The sequence below is a fragment of the Gopherus flavomarginatus genome, chromosome 7 (genome assembly GCF_025201925.1).
Source record: "Gopherus flavomarginatus isolate rGopFla2 chromosome 7, rGopFla2.mat.asm, whole genome shotgun sequence".
Lineage (NCBI taxonomy): Eukaryota > Metazoa > Chordata > Testudines > Testudinidae > Gopherus > Gopherus flavomarginatus.
In genome coordinates this window covers 100,875,251-100,890,760 of record NC_066623.1, presented here as the reverse complement: position 1 = coordinate 100,890,760, position 15,510 = coordinate 100,875,251, and the positions used below count along the sequence as shown (strand labels likewise).

Below are 15,510 nucleotides of genomic sequence, written 5' to 3'. Positions count from 1 at the left end.
TTTGAGACAAGGGGCATCAAGTAAGAGCCATTTCCTTGGCAGACCTCAGGGAGAATCAGGCTACTCCCACCAAAGGGCAGTGTACGCTAGGTAACATACCTGTTACTGCTGCTCAGAGCAACCTCAGTGGCACAGATGTCCCACAACCCAACATCTGGTTGCTAGGAATCTCCTAGCACAAAATAATTGGGGGAAAAATGAAAATAGAGAAAGCTAAAGTAATGGGGTGGATGAGGAGGGAGGGGAGCTTTTCTGCGTGAAAAGCAGGTGTTTAATGAGAAACAAAACCAACAAAATCTTCCTGATCTTCAGCAGCGAGAAACAGCACAAATCTGGAACGGCTTTGGACAGCGTGTGAGGCTTGTTGTGAATTCAAAATTTAACTCCATGTTCTCTGGCGCTCGGAATGTGAATTTCTGAATAAGGGTGGTGAAGAAGAGGAATAGCTCTGTTCTAGCCAGCTGCTCTCCAGGGCATACCCGCTTTCCTGGAAAGGGATGAAAGAGCAGCTGATGAATTACTGCTACAATTATGGGGTTAAGTGATAGCAAACACAGAGTTCTGTTCCATTAAAAATTCACTCATACAGTACATTCCCTGAAAAACTTGCCCATTGCCTTAATTTAATCAGTACTATTACCATGGTGTTTGCCATGTTCTTTCTAAGATGAAAAAACACTATGTAAGATTTGGGGGCGATTATTATTATAAAATGTACTGATAGCCTCAGAGGAGCTCTAGGCACCTCTAATTATACCCACATTAACATTGTGGGTCTTTGAACCCCTCTAGTGGCTGGACTATGAGTCTGCTACTACCTCTGAGCTAATACTGAACAGACAAATCCCCACTATGAGACACTGAATAGGACTTTATGATCATCCTTTGTACTTAGCTAGAATTATGATGGCTCCTAGATATCCTCTTCCCTATATTTCCTCCTCTCATATGTCCACTGAACATTCTCCTGCATGAGACATCTCTTCGTAGACAGTGGGGAGGGGAATGTTCTCCAACAAGATTGTGGGACCTGTCCTCAGAGCTTTACCAGATTGTTCTTAGAGGCAAATTCTGAAAACCAGTTAACAGCCGACTTACACTATTAATGAATATAGTAGAAAAACCTGCATTGGTAGATGGAGCGAGGAGGGAATTTTTCTTTGTGGTACGGTATTGCCCCATTAGTATTGCCCATTACCAGGATTTTAAGTTTTCCTCTGAAGCATCAGGTAATGGCTAGTGTCAGAGACAGAATGCTGGACAAGATGTATTCTTGGTCTGTCCTGGGATGGCACTTCCTATCTTCATCTTTTTTAAAATATGACATTGGCCTTTTTATGCAAAAACATTCCCTCACACATGGTCTCACCTGCAGAAAAGGGCAGAAAGGCATCCTGCTTCTCAAACTGGCCATTTTCCAGGAAATGGTCAGGATTAAATGTATCAGGAGTTTCCCACACATTCTTGTCAAACATTATTGATGTCAAACTGGGGATCAAAGTGGTACCCTGCAAAAGGAAAGGAGGAGAATGGGAACTAAAAACATGTCAGTGAGTGTGCTCAAAGGTTACATATTGAGCCATTTTGTTTTGAAAACTATTTTATTACTTCTTTTAGACCTGACCTACACACACAGTGGAATTGGTTTAATTAAAGGTGTGTTTCTTAAACAATTTAAGGCTTGTCTATACAAGGACATCCAAGAAAATTAATCCAAATTAACTAAAGGTGTGAATTTGAAGTGGACTAATTCAATTAATTAAACCCCTGAGTGAATGCACTAGTTCAGAATTAAAGTGGATTTAATTCAGTTTAATAACTGTGTCCACACAGGGATTTAGTGCTGTTTAACTAATCCACTTCAAATTCACAGATTTAGTTAACGCAGATTAATTTTCCTGTACAGCCTTATATAGACAAGGCCTTCATTAAACCAATGCAACACTTGCACAGACACTCTTAGTTCATTTGCAGTCTGGTTTTTATTGGTTTGGCTTGTGTCAGTAAATTACAATTATGTTAGTACAGCTAAACCAATGGAAACCAGTTTAAAATCAATAAAAATGTGTCCACACAGGAGTTTGCATCGGTTTAACTTTTCAAACTGATTTTAGTTAAATTAGTGCAATTTCTGTGTGTAGACAAGGTTTTAAACTAAAACTTGCTTCACCTATGCTTTTTCTTTCTTTCTTTTTTTCCCAGCTAACTAAAATTGCTACCATATAACAAGAAACTTCCCACCCTCCACCAGAGAGGGGCAAACACTGCAGTCAAGTTATAGGATCGATTGTACAAACATTAAGGAGTCATGAGGCAACTGATCATGTTACTTTCCATGAGGCAACTGATCATGTTACTGGGAGATGTAAGAAATTACAGGCTGTTTGATATTTACTGTTATAAGGAGAGCTTGGTGCTTGTGTGTGTGCTGCTAAAAACTAGCTTTTAATTAGTGCTATTTATTTATCATAGCAGAGTTTCCTAAGACACTTAAGTCTAACATATCAAAACTCTAGGTCCTCTTCCTATTGGATCCCTTTTTCATATAATTCATGAAAAAACCCTATATTGTATTTTTCTTAACACCAAAATTGAAGTCTGTGCAGTTCACAGAAAAATCAAGGAATTAAATGAATATTTTAATTTTTTGTAAAATGAGAACGAAGCCTTTTTTACATAGTTCCTTTCTCCAGAAAATTTACCTTTATAGAGAACTTCTGCAGAACTTAATAGAAAATTATAATTTTCTATGGAATTTTAGATGCATCATATATAATGTAATGAAGAATTATATATCTGCTTTAGAATTCTATAGGATGGATTTTAAAAGTCATGAAAATGATACCAATATCTATTAAATTCTTTTACTGTTTAGAGAAATTTCTAAAGTACTCTGTCAAATTGCTATTGAAACCTAATGATTTCACCACTTTTTAAATTATATGAGATTTTGCCATAAAAGAATTAAAAGTTAGGTCTAACATCAAACCAACAGAAGAATAAAGGAAGGCTTAGTTTCCTTTCAGGTTACTTTTGGCAAATGGAATCCTGCCAGTGTAGTGTCACTGGTTGCCATTCTGGGCACATTTATAGGGACTACATTGCCCATCCTTTGTACTTCATTGAGGACTGCGTTGGTATACGGCATATTCTCTTTGTCATCCATCATTGGTTGCCGGGACTGGCCAATCACTGTGTCAATTTCTCTTTGCACTTTCTCTGAAAAGAAGCCAATAGCCACATTAACAGTTATGACAAGGAGGAGCAGTTTTCTATTTAGAGAGTCTTCAATTGTTCAGATTTTCAGCTGCACTTTTATTTTCAAAGTGCTTAGAGTGACAGATGCCTCCTTCCAAATCCTGGATATAAATGCTAAGCATGGTCACAAAAAGGTACAGCATCAGCAATAGCAGTGCAAGGCTCCCTCGCATTGCCTTGCCAAACCTGCCTTGACCATGCTTGCAAGGAATTAGACCTCAAGTGATGGAAGGTAAGTCAGGACCTGGCTCAAAGCCCATTGAAGTCGATGGGAGTTTTTCCACTGACTTCAATGGATTTTGGGTCAGGCCTTCATTTTTCATGACCACCCTGTCATTGGGATGCCTGTAGAGGCTGTGAGAAAAAGTGCTAATTAATAATAAATCATCATACATTTATGGAGCTTTCTCGCTCAAGATTTCAATTTGCCTTTCATTATTAATTAATTAAGCATCACATTACCCCTGTGAGGTAGCTAAGAATCATTATTCCTATTTTACAGATAGGGAAACTAATGCAGAGAGGTGAAGTGACTTGTCCAAGGTCACACATGAAGTCAATGCAAAGCCAAGAAGTCAGTTCCCAGGACTCCCAGTTCTGTGCATTTACCACTAGACAGTCCTTTCCCCCTCCTAGTTGTGGTGGTTGTTCTGCAGAGACCTATGCACTTGGAACTGCAAAGACAACACTAGCTTGAGGATTTCCAGTGCCAGAACTCAGATCTAGCCAGTACAATAAGACTTCATTTGTTGTTCTCAGTGCTGTTCCCAGGGAAGTGAGAAAGCCAATCTTTCAGCTACTAGGGCTCACTGAAGAATTTAAAGGCAGAACATAAGGCCTGATTCAAAGTTCACGGAAGTCAGAGGGAAGAATTCCATTGGCTTCAGTGGGCTTTGGCTCAGACCTCTAGGAAATAAACTGAAAGGAAGGAAGGACAATTTCAATTTTAAACCATTACAAAATCTACCTTGAATTTTGGGATACACTGCCATGTAGAGCAGAGCCCAGCGTATGGTTGTGGCAGCTGTTTCGGTCCCAGTTAAAAATAGATCCAGTGTGGAACACAGTAGATTTTCCTCATTGAAATAAGAGATGGAATCATCCTTAGACTTTAAAAAAATGTAAGTGAAAATATATATATATATATATATATTAGTTATATGTGGTAAAAACCCATTTTTATCGCATGGATGGGCAAATTATCCCCCCTCAAAAGAAAACCGAAGGCCTCACCAAATTGATGTCATTGTTAAATTAAGAGAAGATGTGTGTCTAAATCTGCTACACTGCCTCGGAAATCTCAGTCTTGGCTTTTTCATATATCTAGGGTGACAACTGCACCCCACTGCCAGCCCCTTTACATTGGGTAAGAAGGTCAAAGCAGGAGGCCCCAAAAGCCCTGGTGACAACTAGAGGAGGATCCCCCCAATAGAGGCAATGGGACAGATGGCTGTCAGGACGTCTTCCCAGGACCGCTTTCCTAATCCCAGGGCAGGAAATGTGTCAGGAGCATAGCCACAGCATGATGCACTGCAAAGAGTCTGTTCAGCGCTGTGGCCCATAAAGCCAGCCAGGAAGTGTTCTGTAACTTAGGCCCCCAGGGCTGTCTAAGTTACTCCAGGGGTCTTTCTGGCACCTAGAGGAGGAGGATGCAAAGTTGACTTAAATACACCGTAGCACCCCCCACCCACCGCTCATTCTTTCTGTGTTGCAATCTTGTAAATCATAGTCACGTTATAAAACAATATTCCATTGAACAGTCCTATTGATGTCTTTGATATTACTCATGTTCATCAGAGTTTCAGGACTGGGTCTCTGATTTACATTAATTAGTTTGTGATACATCCTTAAATCTCCTACACCATTTTGAAAATTCCATATGCATTGTGGCAGGGCAGTGATTTTGGCAAATCAAGGACTGCATTTTTTAATATTAAATTTCATAAAAAATAATTTATATGAGAAATCTCATAGACATTAGGTTAGGTGACCTTTCAAGTGCTTTAAAACAGCATGCTGTACATAAGCTGAGCTTTCTCTCCATTTTAAGTACTTTTAAATGAAAAATAACTATCCATTCAAACAGCTTCTGTTAGAAAATTTTTCCCTAAAAGTGAGCACAGGGCAATTTAGAATGGCAAAATCTGAATGACATACACAGCTCCAGATAGTTTGTCTGAGCAGCTAGTGTCTAAATTCTGAGTGTTGTCTATTGATTTCTTTCTGTTGCACGGTAAGTTGTTTGTCCTCATTGTCCTCTTACCTTTTCTATTTCCTTCAGATAACAGTCAATGAAGTCTCGGGTTTCAGATGAATTCCAGTCCTCCTTGTGCTTTGCAATCACTCCATTCACAAAATATTTAAGTTTCTTCCAATGTTTGAAAATTTTATTATGGGGCCCTGGGACCCACCTCATTAGCCAGGGGAAAGCATTATACAGCTGTTAAGATGTAAGGTGAACCAGACAAATGAATACCTCTTAGATCAAGAAAAATTTCCATTACAGTTTAACACATCTAGTGTTAGCCTGATTCTCCAAACATTTACACCAGTACAAATCAGAAGTTATTCCACTGAAGTCAATGGAGTTACACTGGTGTGAAATTGGTGTGATTCAGGCCCACTATTTTCTGATAATAAAAGTTTATTTTTTTAGAACTCATGCTAGCCAATAAAGTCCCTTAATCTGAAATAAAAGCTTAAAAAAACCAATCAGAGTCTCATGGTGTAGACCCAGAATAATAAATCAATTGACTGTGGAGTTCTACAGATGTAACTGAGATCAGAGTCTGACACACATTATGCAGAATTGCATAATCCATTCACAGTTAAACTCCAAATCAGTCAGTATTGGCCTGATCCGGTTATAAATCTGGAAACTCAGGCCAGCCCACTAACAACTAATAATAATTAATATCTAGTTCTTGTATAGTGCTTTTCATCAATAGATCTCAATCACAATCTTAAATGTATTTATCATCGCAACACCTCTGTGAGGTAGGTAAGTGCTATGATCATCCCCAGTATGATTCACAAATAAAGCTGGTTAAAAAATGAGGGTGGGGGGAAAATCAGCAGAAAATTTTAAGGATCATTTTATCCATTTTCCGTAGAAATCGTAGAAGATTATGAAATTTCCCAGATACATCTACTGATAAACCTTTTAAATGAACCTGACTTGATATAGGATTTGTATCACGACCACAGATTTGTGTTTTCATGTGGCTTGGATGTGAAAAAACATCATACTTGGTGGTGTCTTTCTCTTTCTTTCTAGCAACCACACCATATTATCAAAGTGTGGGATTTTATGTGAAAACTAGAGCTGTGAAGAAATATAAAAAATAATCACAATTAATTGCATTGTTAAACAAAATTTATTTAAATATTTTGGATGTTTTCTCCATTTTCAAATAAATTGATTTAAATTACAACACAAATCACAAAGTGTACGGTGCTCACTTTATATTTATTTTTATTACAAATATTTGTGCTATAAAAAACAAGAAATAGTATTTTTCAATTCACCTCATACAAGTAATGCAATACAATCTCTTTATCATAAAAGTTGAACTTACAAATGTAGAATAATATACCAAAACAACCTGCATTCAAAAATAAAATAGTGTAAAACTTTTAAGCCTAAAAGTCCACTCAGTCCCATTTCTTGCTGTCAGTCACTCAAACAAAAAGTTTGTTTACATTTGCAGGAGATAATGCTGCCTGCTTCTTGTTTACAGTGTCAACTGAAAGTGAGAACAGGTATTCACATGGCACTGTTGTAGCTAGCTTCACAAGATATTTACGTGCCAAATCCATTAAAGATTCACATGTTCCTTCATGCTTCAACTACCATTCCAGAGAACATGCATCCATTCTAATGACGGTTCTGCTCAATAATGATCCAAAGCACTGCAGACCGACGCATGATCATTTTCATCATCTGAGTCAGATGCCACTAGCAGTAGGCTGATTTTCTTTTTTGGTGGTTCGGGTTCTGTAGTTTCCACATTGGAGTGTTGCTCTTTTAAGACTACCAAAAGCATGCTCCACACCTCGTTCCTCTCAGATTTTGGAAGGCAATTCAGATTCTTAAATCTTGGGTCAAGTGCCGTAGCTATCTTTAGAAGTCTCACATTGGTACCTTTTTTGCGTTTTGTCAAATCTGCAGTGAAGGTATTCTTAAAATGAACAACATGTGCTGGGTCATCATCCAAGATTGATATAATATGAAAGACATGGCAGAATGTGGGTAAACCAGAGCAGGAGACATATTATTCTCCCCCAAGGAGTTCAGTCACAAATTTAATTAACACATTTTTTTTTAATGGGCGTCATCATCAGCATGGAAGCATGTCTTCTGGAATGGTGGCCGAAGCATGAAGGGGCATATGAACATTTAGCATATCTGGCACATAAATACCTTGCAATGCCGGCTACAAAAGTGCCATGCGAATGCCTGTTCTCACTTTCAGTTGACATTGTAAATAAAAAGCTGGCAGCAGTATCTCCCGTAAATGTAAACAAACTTGTTTGTCTTAGTGATTGGCTGAACAAGAAGTAGGACTGAGTGGACTTGTAGGCTCTAAAGTTTTACAATTTTTTTTTTAAGTGCAGTTATGTAACAAAAAAATCTATATTTGTAAGTTACACTTTCACGATTAAGAGATTGCGTTATGGCGTTGTATGAGGTGAACTGAAAAATTCTATTTCTTTTATCATTTTTGCAGTATAAATATTTGTAATAAAAATAATAATAAAAAGTGAGCACTGCACACTTTGTATTCAGTGTTGTAATTGAAATCAATATATTTGAAAATGTAGAAAAACATCCAAAAATATTTAGTAAATTTCAATTGGTATTCCATTGTTTAACAGTGCAATTAAAACTGTGATTAATCACAATTAATTTTATTAATCACGATTAATTTTTCTGAGTTAATCTTGTGAGTTAACTGTGATTAATCGACAGCCCTAATAAAAACCAGAATTAAGGACTACATGGTCATTTACCATATATCATTATACTTTTTTGCACAGGAAAAGTCAGATTCACCTCTCTTGATTCTGTTCTCACTCTAACTACTTTACTTTTCAGGTGTCTGAAGTCAAAAAACAAACCAGCTTTACCTGGCCCCAAAAATTTCCTATGAGGAGTAATGTCTCAGCCAGCAAATGCAGTAATTCTTGGAATTGACTGTCATGGTATTCAAAGCGCTCCCCAAAAGTGATGGAACAGATAATATTTGAAACAGCACTATTAATTTTATAATGAGGGTCAAATGGTTGCCCTGGAGGAGAAAATACAGTGACAGTGTTGGTTTAAAAACATTCCAGACAAGTGTAATAATACCACTGTAGATTCTTAAAACTGAAATATTATTTTAAATCCAATGTACTTTTCACCACTTATACTGTTTTGGTTTTGTGCTACATTCAGTGTGGCAAATGAATAGGGACTCCCAGACTATGAGTCAGGAGACCTGGGTCCTATTTCTAGCTCTACACTGGCTTGTTAGCACCTGGGACAATCCACTGAACCTCTGTGGACTTCAGGTTCCCATCTGTTAAATGGGGTTAATATTTGCTTACTCATCCACTTAAAGCATATTAACATCTACATATGGGAAAGCTCTACATAAGGTCTAAGCATTCTTATTTTCTAACAGTTCTACTGTCAGTTTCTAGTCAATTTCACTTTCAACTTTTGTGCGCTAGCACAAAGCTAACATGTTTGGGTTTTAAATATTGCATGGGAAACCCAACTAAAATATCCAGGAAAACATTTATATTAATATAACATTAACCAAACTGCATCCCTTTAAACATTAGCCCTCCTCTACACATTGCATCTTAACTGTATTCCACAAACACCATGGCAATGGATTTCTTGGCAAGCCTAAACAATTATAAAGGACAAATAGAAAGTTATGGGAGGATAACAAGTCTGGATGGCTGCTAAAAAATGCATTATTTGATAAAATAATACATATAAATAATGTGCTTTTTTAAAAATAAGGATTACATCATGCATTGCATGCACCATTCTGTTATTTATCCAAATGCTATTGAAATCTCTTGTTTAGTTTCCCAATACATATAAAACATATTCTCTAGCGCAAAGAAGCCTTGATTCTTGATTGGGGCTCCTAGGCCCTATCATAATAAAAATAATAAAATAATAGATAAACCTCTTGTATGGGCAGATTATTGCATAATTGTGCATTACGGACCTCTTTGCACTTCCTTCTGAAGCATTTTGTGCTGGCCACTTTTGGAGATGAGCTATCAGTGTAGATGGAGCCCTGATCTTGATTGCATATGGCAATTTCTATTTTCCTATGTTTATTCCTTTCACTGATGCCATCATGGTGCATATATTTATGAGTCACAACCATTCCAGTTGTTTCTGGCCTACCCTCACCAAAGACCATGGGTAGGGCTGGTGCTGATCAAGGAGGCTGATCAAGATGTCTGTGTGATTGTCCTGAGAAAAGCACAGCTAAAATCTTAGGACAAAATAATGTAAGTTCATTTCTTACCTTTCTCTTCCTCTATTGCTTCAGTAAGATATCTACTCTCTTCCTGTATTCTTTCTTCAAAGCTTACGCCAATGCTTTTCAGGGCTGATAAAACAAATTTTCTTTGTTGCCTCCAGATACGTCCATTTGAAGATATCAGCCCTGCAGTGATATATTTTGCCGTATGCAGGAAACAGTTTTAAAATGCTCATTAGAGTTGTCATAAACAGATAGTTAAGGGTTAATGCCTCTTTTACCTGTAAAGGGTTAAGAAGCTCAGTGAACCTGGCTGACACCTGACCAGAGGACCAATAAGGGGACAAGATACTTTCAAATCTTGGTGGAGGGAAGTCTTTGTGCTCTTTGTTTTGGGTGTTGTTCACTCTTAGGACTAAGAGGGACCAGACGTCCATCCAGGCTCTCCAAATCTTTCTGAATCAGTCTCTCATGTTTCAAACTTGTAAGTATAGTCAGGCAAGGTGTGTTAGTCTTAATTTTGTTTTCTCAACTTCTAAATTTTTTTTTTTGCTGAGAGGATTTTACCTCTGCTTGCTGTAACTTTGAACCTAAGGCTAGAGGGTGTTCCTCTGGGCTATACAAATTTGATTACCCTGTAAAGTATTTTTCCATCCTGATTTTACAGAGATGATTTTTACCTTTCTTCTTTAATTAAAAGTTTTATTTTTAAGAACGTGATTGATTTTTCTTTGTTTTAAGATCCAAAGGGATTGGATCTGGACTCACCAGGGATTGGTGGGGGAAAGAAGGGGGGATGATTAATTTCTCCTTGTTTTAAGATCCAAGGGGTTTGGATCTGTGTTCACCAGGGAATTGGTGAAGTCCCTCAAGGCCACCCAGGGAGAGGCAGGGTCAGGAAGTGCTCCAGACACTGAAATTTCTGGATGGTGGCAGAGTTACCAGATCTAAGCTAGTAATTAAGCTTAGAAGTGTCCATGCAGGTCCCCACATTTGTACCCTAAAGTTCAGAGTGGGGAAGGAACCTTGACAAGAGTATTTAAAAAAATACCCTTATTTTTAAATTACATTTTTGCATGGGAATTAAAATCCAAAAGCAATCAGCTTACACTCAGGAGCTAGCTTTATAGATTTGCTTTAATCTGCCTTTTTCCCCTTTTCTCTTGTGCTTTATGTGAATAAAAGGGGTAAGCACAAGTAGTTTACTGTTAGCACTATTACAGTGTTGGGACTGGGAGACCTGCATGTGGGATGTGATTTTCTTTGTAAGCTTCAGCTGTGGTGCTGTGTGCAGCTGGAGGAAAGAAAAGTAATGGGGGAATAAAAAAAAAAGAGTCACAGAGGCTGGTCTACACAGAAAACTTATGTCAGTGGAGCTACATCTCTCCGGGTTATGAAAAATCCACATTCCTAAGAGATAACCTCTAGATCATCTAGCCTGACCTCCTGTATATCACAGTCCACCAAGACCACCCAACAACTGAAAGAGACTAAAGTATTGCAGTCCATAGGAGACCAGACTGTTCTGTGCTATAGGAGGGATGGAGGGGGACCAGTGCCGAAGGTCCTTGCAATGGCAGGGAAATGATTCAGTGAGCTATACCCACAAAACCCTGGCAAGTGACCTACATCCACATGCTGCAGGAGGAGGCAAAAAAAAAAAAAAAAAAAGAACCCCCCCCCCAGTGACTGCCAATCTGACCTGGGGGAAAATTACTGCCCGACCCCACATAGGCAATCAGTTAGATTCTGAGCACATGAGCAAGAACCAGCCAGCCAAGCACATGAGAGAAAGAATGCTCAGTGCCGCCTCAGAGCTCTGGCCACCGCTCCCAATGTCCCATCTCCTGTGACACTCTTTAAATGTGTCTGGCCCCTTGCATTTATTTAGCTCCTTTCATCTAAATAGATCCCCAGGTATAAACAGATTCTAGAATATCTGGGCCAAATGCTGAGGTGATTACTAAGGGCCTGATTGCACCAGTCTCACTCACACTGAGTAATAGCTGTTTGGGTGAGCAGTCCACTGACCTCAGTGGACTCCTCCTGTAATTACTACTCAGCCTGAGTATAGGCAGCAGAATCAGACACTTCGTTTTTACTGACAGACTCCCATTATCTTCAGTGGCAGTTACCTGTGTGCCTCTCACAGGATGATCAAAAGCATTAACATTCCAATGCTGTTTATTATTGAGCATTGAAAGAGAGAAAGACACGGATGGGAAAGCTTAAGGGCAACTGCACTCAGAAGTGCTCAAAATGTAACCACCATCTCTGTTTACTCCAAATATTTTACTCTTCTTTTCTTCTCTTATTCTGTTTTTTTCTTCTGTTTCTTCCCAATAGTAGGCAGCCCCTAGTAGAAGACAAACTTTCCCATGTCAGAGGGAGTTTACCTCAGTCAGGACTAAGTTTGATTCTGGCTCTATGTAGACAGGTCACTTTGCCAAACACTGAAGTGCACCCCTGTGAAATACAAGAGATGTTTTGCAATTCACATGAACCCAACAGAATGATTTGCAGAATGACCGGGAGTATTAGCTAGGTAATTGTACCCACCTGAAATTACATGGGGGAAATATGTTGGCATTTAAGTGTACAGTTTCTGAGTCTTTATAGTTAGCAGGGAGTTTTCATTGTGCAGCAACAAGCACAGGCTTTAGTTATTGTACAGTATGCTTCTCCTACATGACTATTATTGATAGGACAGTAAACTACGGATCTAACTCTTTTTACTGTGTTCATTGCTGAGGTATCAGTGTCTGACAGATTTTAAGGTCGCCTAGGTAGATGAGATAATATCTATTAGTGGAACAACTTCTGTTGGTGAGAGACAAACGCTTTCAAGCTACACAGAGCTCTTCTTCAGGGAGCTTGTCTTCTACAGAGCTCTATGTATGAGTGAAAGCTTGTCTCACTCAGCAGCAGAAGTTGCTCCAATAACAGATATTACCTCACCCTTCTTGTCTCTCTAATATCCTGGGATCAACACAGCTACAACAACATTGCAGACAATGGTTTTTAAGGTCAAAATTTTCCAACTTTGTTGCCAGAGGTTAGGGTCCCAAAGCTATGTAGGCACCTCAACCAAAGTGGCCAACGGTCCAAAGTACTGGAAGCTACAAGTGGTGCAGCACCTTTGGAAATCAGACCACTTCTGCTTAGGACCCTGGCCTCAGGTAGCCAAGGTTTGAAAATTTTGCCCTAAAAGATAGCTCTGTCTCTTCCCCATTGCTAGGTCATGTTTTCCAGGTCATTCAGATTTAGGGAATTGATTGAGGTTCAGAAATACCAAACATGCAGTAAATATGTAGCTAGCCTACGGCCAGATGTTTAAAGGTAGTTTCAACACCTTAAACAAATCTGGGCCCTATTCTGCAAAAGTGCTTTCTATGTTATGGTGTCCAGCTGACCCAAGTAGGAAGGGGCTGTTTACACTCCTTATTATCTCTCATGTTAAATTCAGTGAAACCAGTCAGAACCATCCCATCTCCCAATCTTTCAGAGAGAGAGAGAAAGAAAGAGAGAGTAAAATAACATTTCCCCATTGAGATTTAGAAACATTGGAATAATTCCAGCTCTCCTGTGCATCTGTGAATCCCAGATAAAGTTGCTGGGATTGTAGCCAAGGGCAGAATTCAGCCTAGTTATTTATTAATTTGATTGATTGATTGATTGATTGATTGATTGAATGGTCATGATGCCAATCAGGCAAAGTAGCAAACAATGACAACCACATCACGGGAACTCACCTAGGCCTTTAAAAATTTCATGGAGAAGTGGTATATGTGGTCGATCTGCAAATACTTCAGCTTGATGGACAAGAGCTTCCTTCACGAGTTGGTATCCGTTGACTACCACAAATGTCAGATTTCCAAACTGCACACTGAAAATGTTGCCATACTGGCCAGTAAGCTGAAAGACACATTCCTCTGATTTAGTTACCTTCTGTGTCAAACTAACCACTGGAAGGATGGAGGTGGTACATAAATACTGGCAAGCTGTACTATAGGAGAGATGTCTTCTTAGCAAGCTGACCCTAGGAATCGCCTAAAGCTCTGCTCTGTATAACTTTGACATGACTCTTACACACTGGAACACTAATGCTAGAGGATGATCCAAATGATCATCCTAGAATGTTAGGTAACATGTGGGACCAATGTTGGGCCAAAGTTGACATCAAAAAAAGATTAACTCCATTATAATGGTTCCTCATCAGCTCCATTGCCCCCCCCACCCACTTTTACATACTTAGAACTAATCCTAAGCGGTTAGAACTCAAACTTTGCATATTGGCTTATGCAGCATCTGCCATGGCCTGGATTCTCCATGGCACATTCCCTTACCAATGTGTGCATATAGTGTCTATATGGACAGGGTTTAAGACACCTGCCACCACCAATCAGAGTCAGACTGTGCCTATTGTTTAGGCCAGCCCTTATCTTCCTCAGCAGGTTAATACTTCCCTCACTGAACATTAGCTTTTGGTCCCACATGTTCTCTTTTTCCAGGAATGGAAGATACCATTGCCATTTAGGATCAGGAATGTTTTCTTCATCAGATTATAACAGTGCTGAGTGGGAAGAAGAGGAGAAATCAGTGGCCTAAAAGCATTGATAATGCCCTTAACACTCTGCCCAAAAGGGATGTCTTTGTTATTTGTAGGATACTTCTTCGGCCCAGCAAAATGAGTAAAGGAATTATAAAGGGCCCTTGTGTTACAAGTGTAATTGTTATGTTGATGACTAAAAGCTACCAGGCATGTAGGACTCCTGATAAGTGTTTCTCAAGTTTCCCCTGCCTTCACTCAGGAGGAATGGGAGCCTGTGAGAACAGCACCCAGGCCTAGGCTGGATGCAACACAAGAGAAGGTGCATTTTAAAGTAATAGCAAAAGAAAACAAGCCAGACCCCAGAGGGATGTTACTTTGTCCAGCCAGTTATAATGGAGGGTAAGCCCCCTTCACTTTTTCGGGGAAGCTCCTCAGCTGGTGTCAACTGTCATAGCACCATTGACTTCACGGGCAGTTAAGACTCTTGGACGCTATTCCTGGCTCTGCCACTGCTTCTCTGTGTGACCCTGAGCAAGTCACATGGGCACTTAACTTCTTTGTGCCTTAGTTTTTCCATCTGTAAAATAGATGGATTGAGGCAAATCCTGGACACCAGAACAAAGGCAAAGTAAATGGACAAAGGCTTTTCATAAGTCTGCATAGCTGTGGATCCACCAATCACCTATCATCCCTGCCACAATCTGTCTCAGCCCTTCCATGATACCACAGAGAGGCAGCGGTGGGATGGAGTCAGCCTGTACACACCCTCTCCGCTGGATTTCTGTTGCATTTAGGTCCCTTCTGCACCCAGGGAGGCCCAGTAAAAGTTACCCATATCATAGGGTGTTGTAAGGCTTACTGTCTGTAAAGCATTTCCAAGGGTCTGCTACAGAACACCCTCCGTACATGCAAAGCATTAATAAGATGAATCTCAGTCAGGCTCTTACCTTCTGCAGAGCGAGGTGGATGGGCTGCTTAAAGTCCACCACAGTGCCAACAAAAGGAAAAAGTAGTGGCCCAGGAGGAAAATTCTTGGGACGTCTCTTTTTCACGTGATCAGCAATCAAAAGAAGCACAACCAGAATGACGAAGAGAATCTGAGGAGTCATCTTTTCCCAAAGGGAAGTTAAAATGCACCACAAGCACAGCTGCATCTTGACTGTCAAAGGACAGATTTTTTTAATCCCCAAAGGGACCTGGGCT

General features: G+C 39.5%; 1 protein-coding gene across 1 annotated transcript; it reads right to left on the bottom strand.

Moving 5' to 3' along the window:
- Positions 1-104: 104 nt before the first annotated feature.
- On the bottom strand, positions 105-15,461 carry LOC127056022 (cytochrome P450 2J2-like). The gene is made up of 9 exons (XM_050963662.1): positions 15,255-15,461; positions 13,508-13,670; positions 9,801-9,941; positions 8,389-8,549; positions 5,522-5,698; positions 4,226-4,367; positions 3,032-3,219; positions 1,370-1,508; positions 105-487 (listed from the first exon to the last, which is right to left on the bottom strand). Exons 1-9 carry the CDS (start codon positions 15,459-15,461, stop codon positions 309-311), a joined length of 1,497 nt encoding a protein of 498 aa, XP_050819619.1. The 3' UTR covers positions 105-308.
- Positions 15,462-15,510: the final 49 nt, after the last annotated feature.

Bases quoted from the DNA above. Each gene is read 5' to 3' on its own strand.
- LOC127056022 (XM_050963662.1), bottom strand. From the start codon at position 15,461: ATGCAGCTGTGCTTGTGGTGCATTTTAACTTCCCTTTGGGAAAAGATG. The intron at 13,671-15,254 runs GTAAGAGCCTGA...TGTGTCTTTCAG, and splicing joins TCCACCTCGCTCTGCAGAAG to CTTACTGGCCAGTATGGCAA. The intron at 8,550-9,800 runs GTAAGAAATGAA...TTTCTCCTCCAG, and splicing joins AGCAATAGAGGAAGAGAAAG to GGCAACCATTTGACCCTCAT.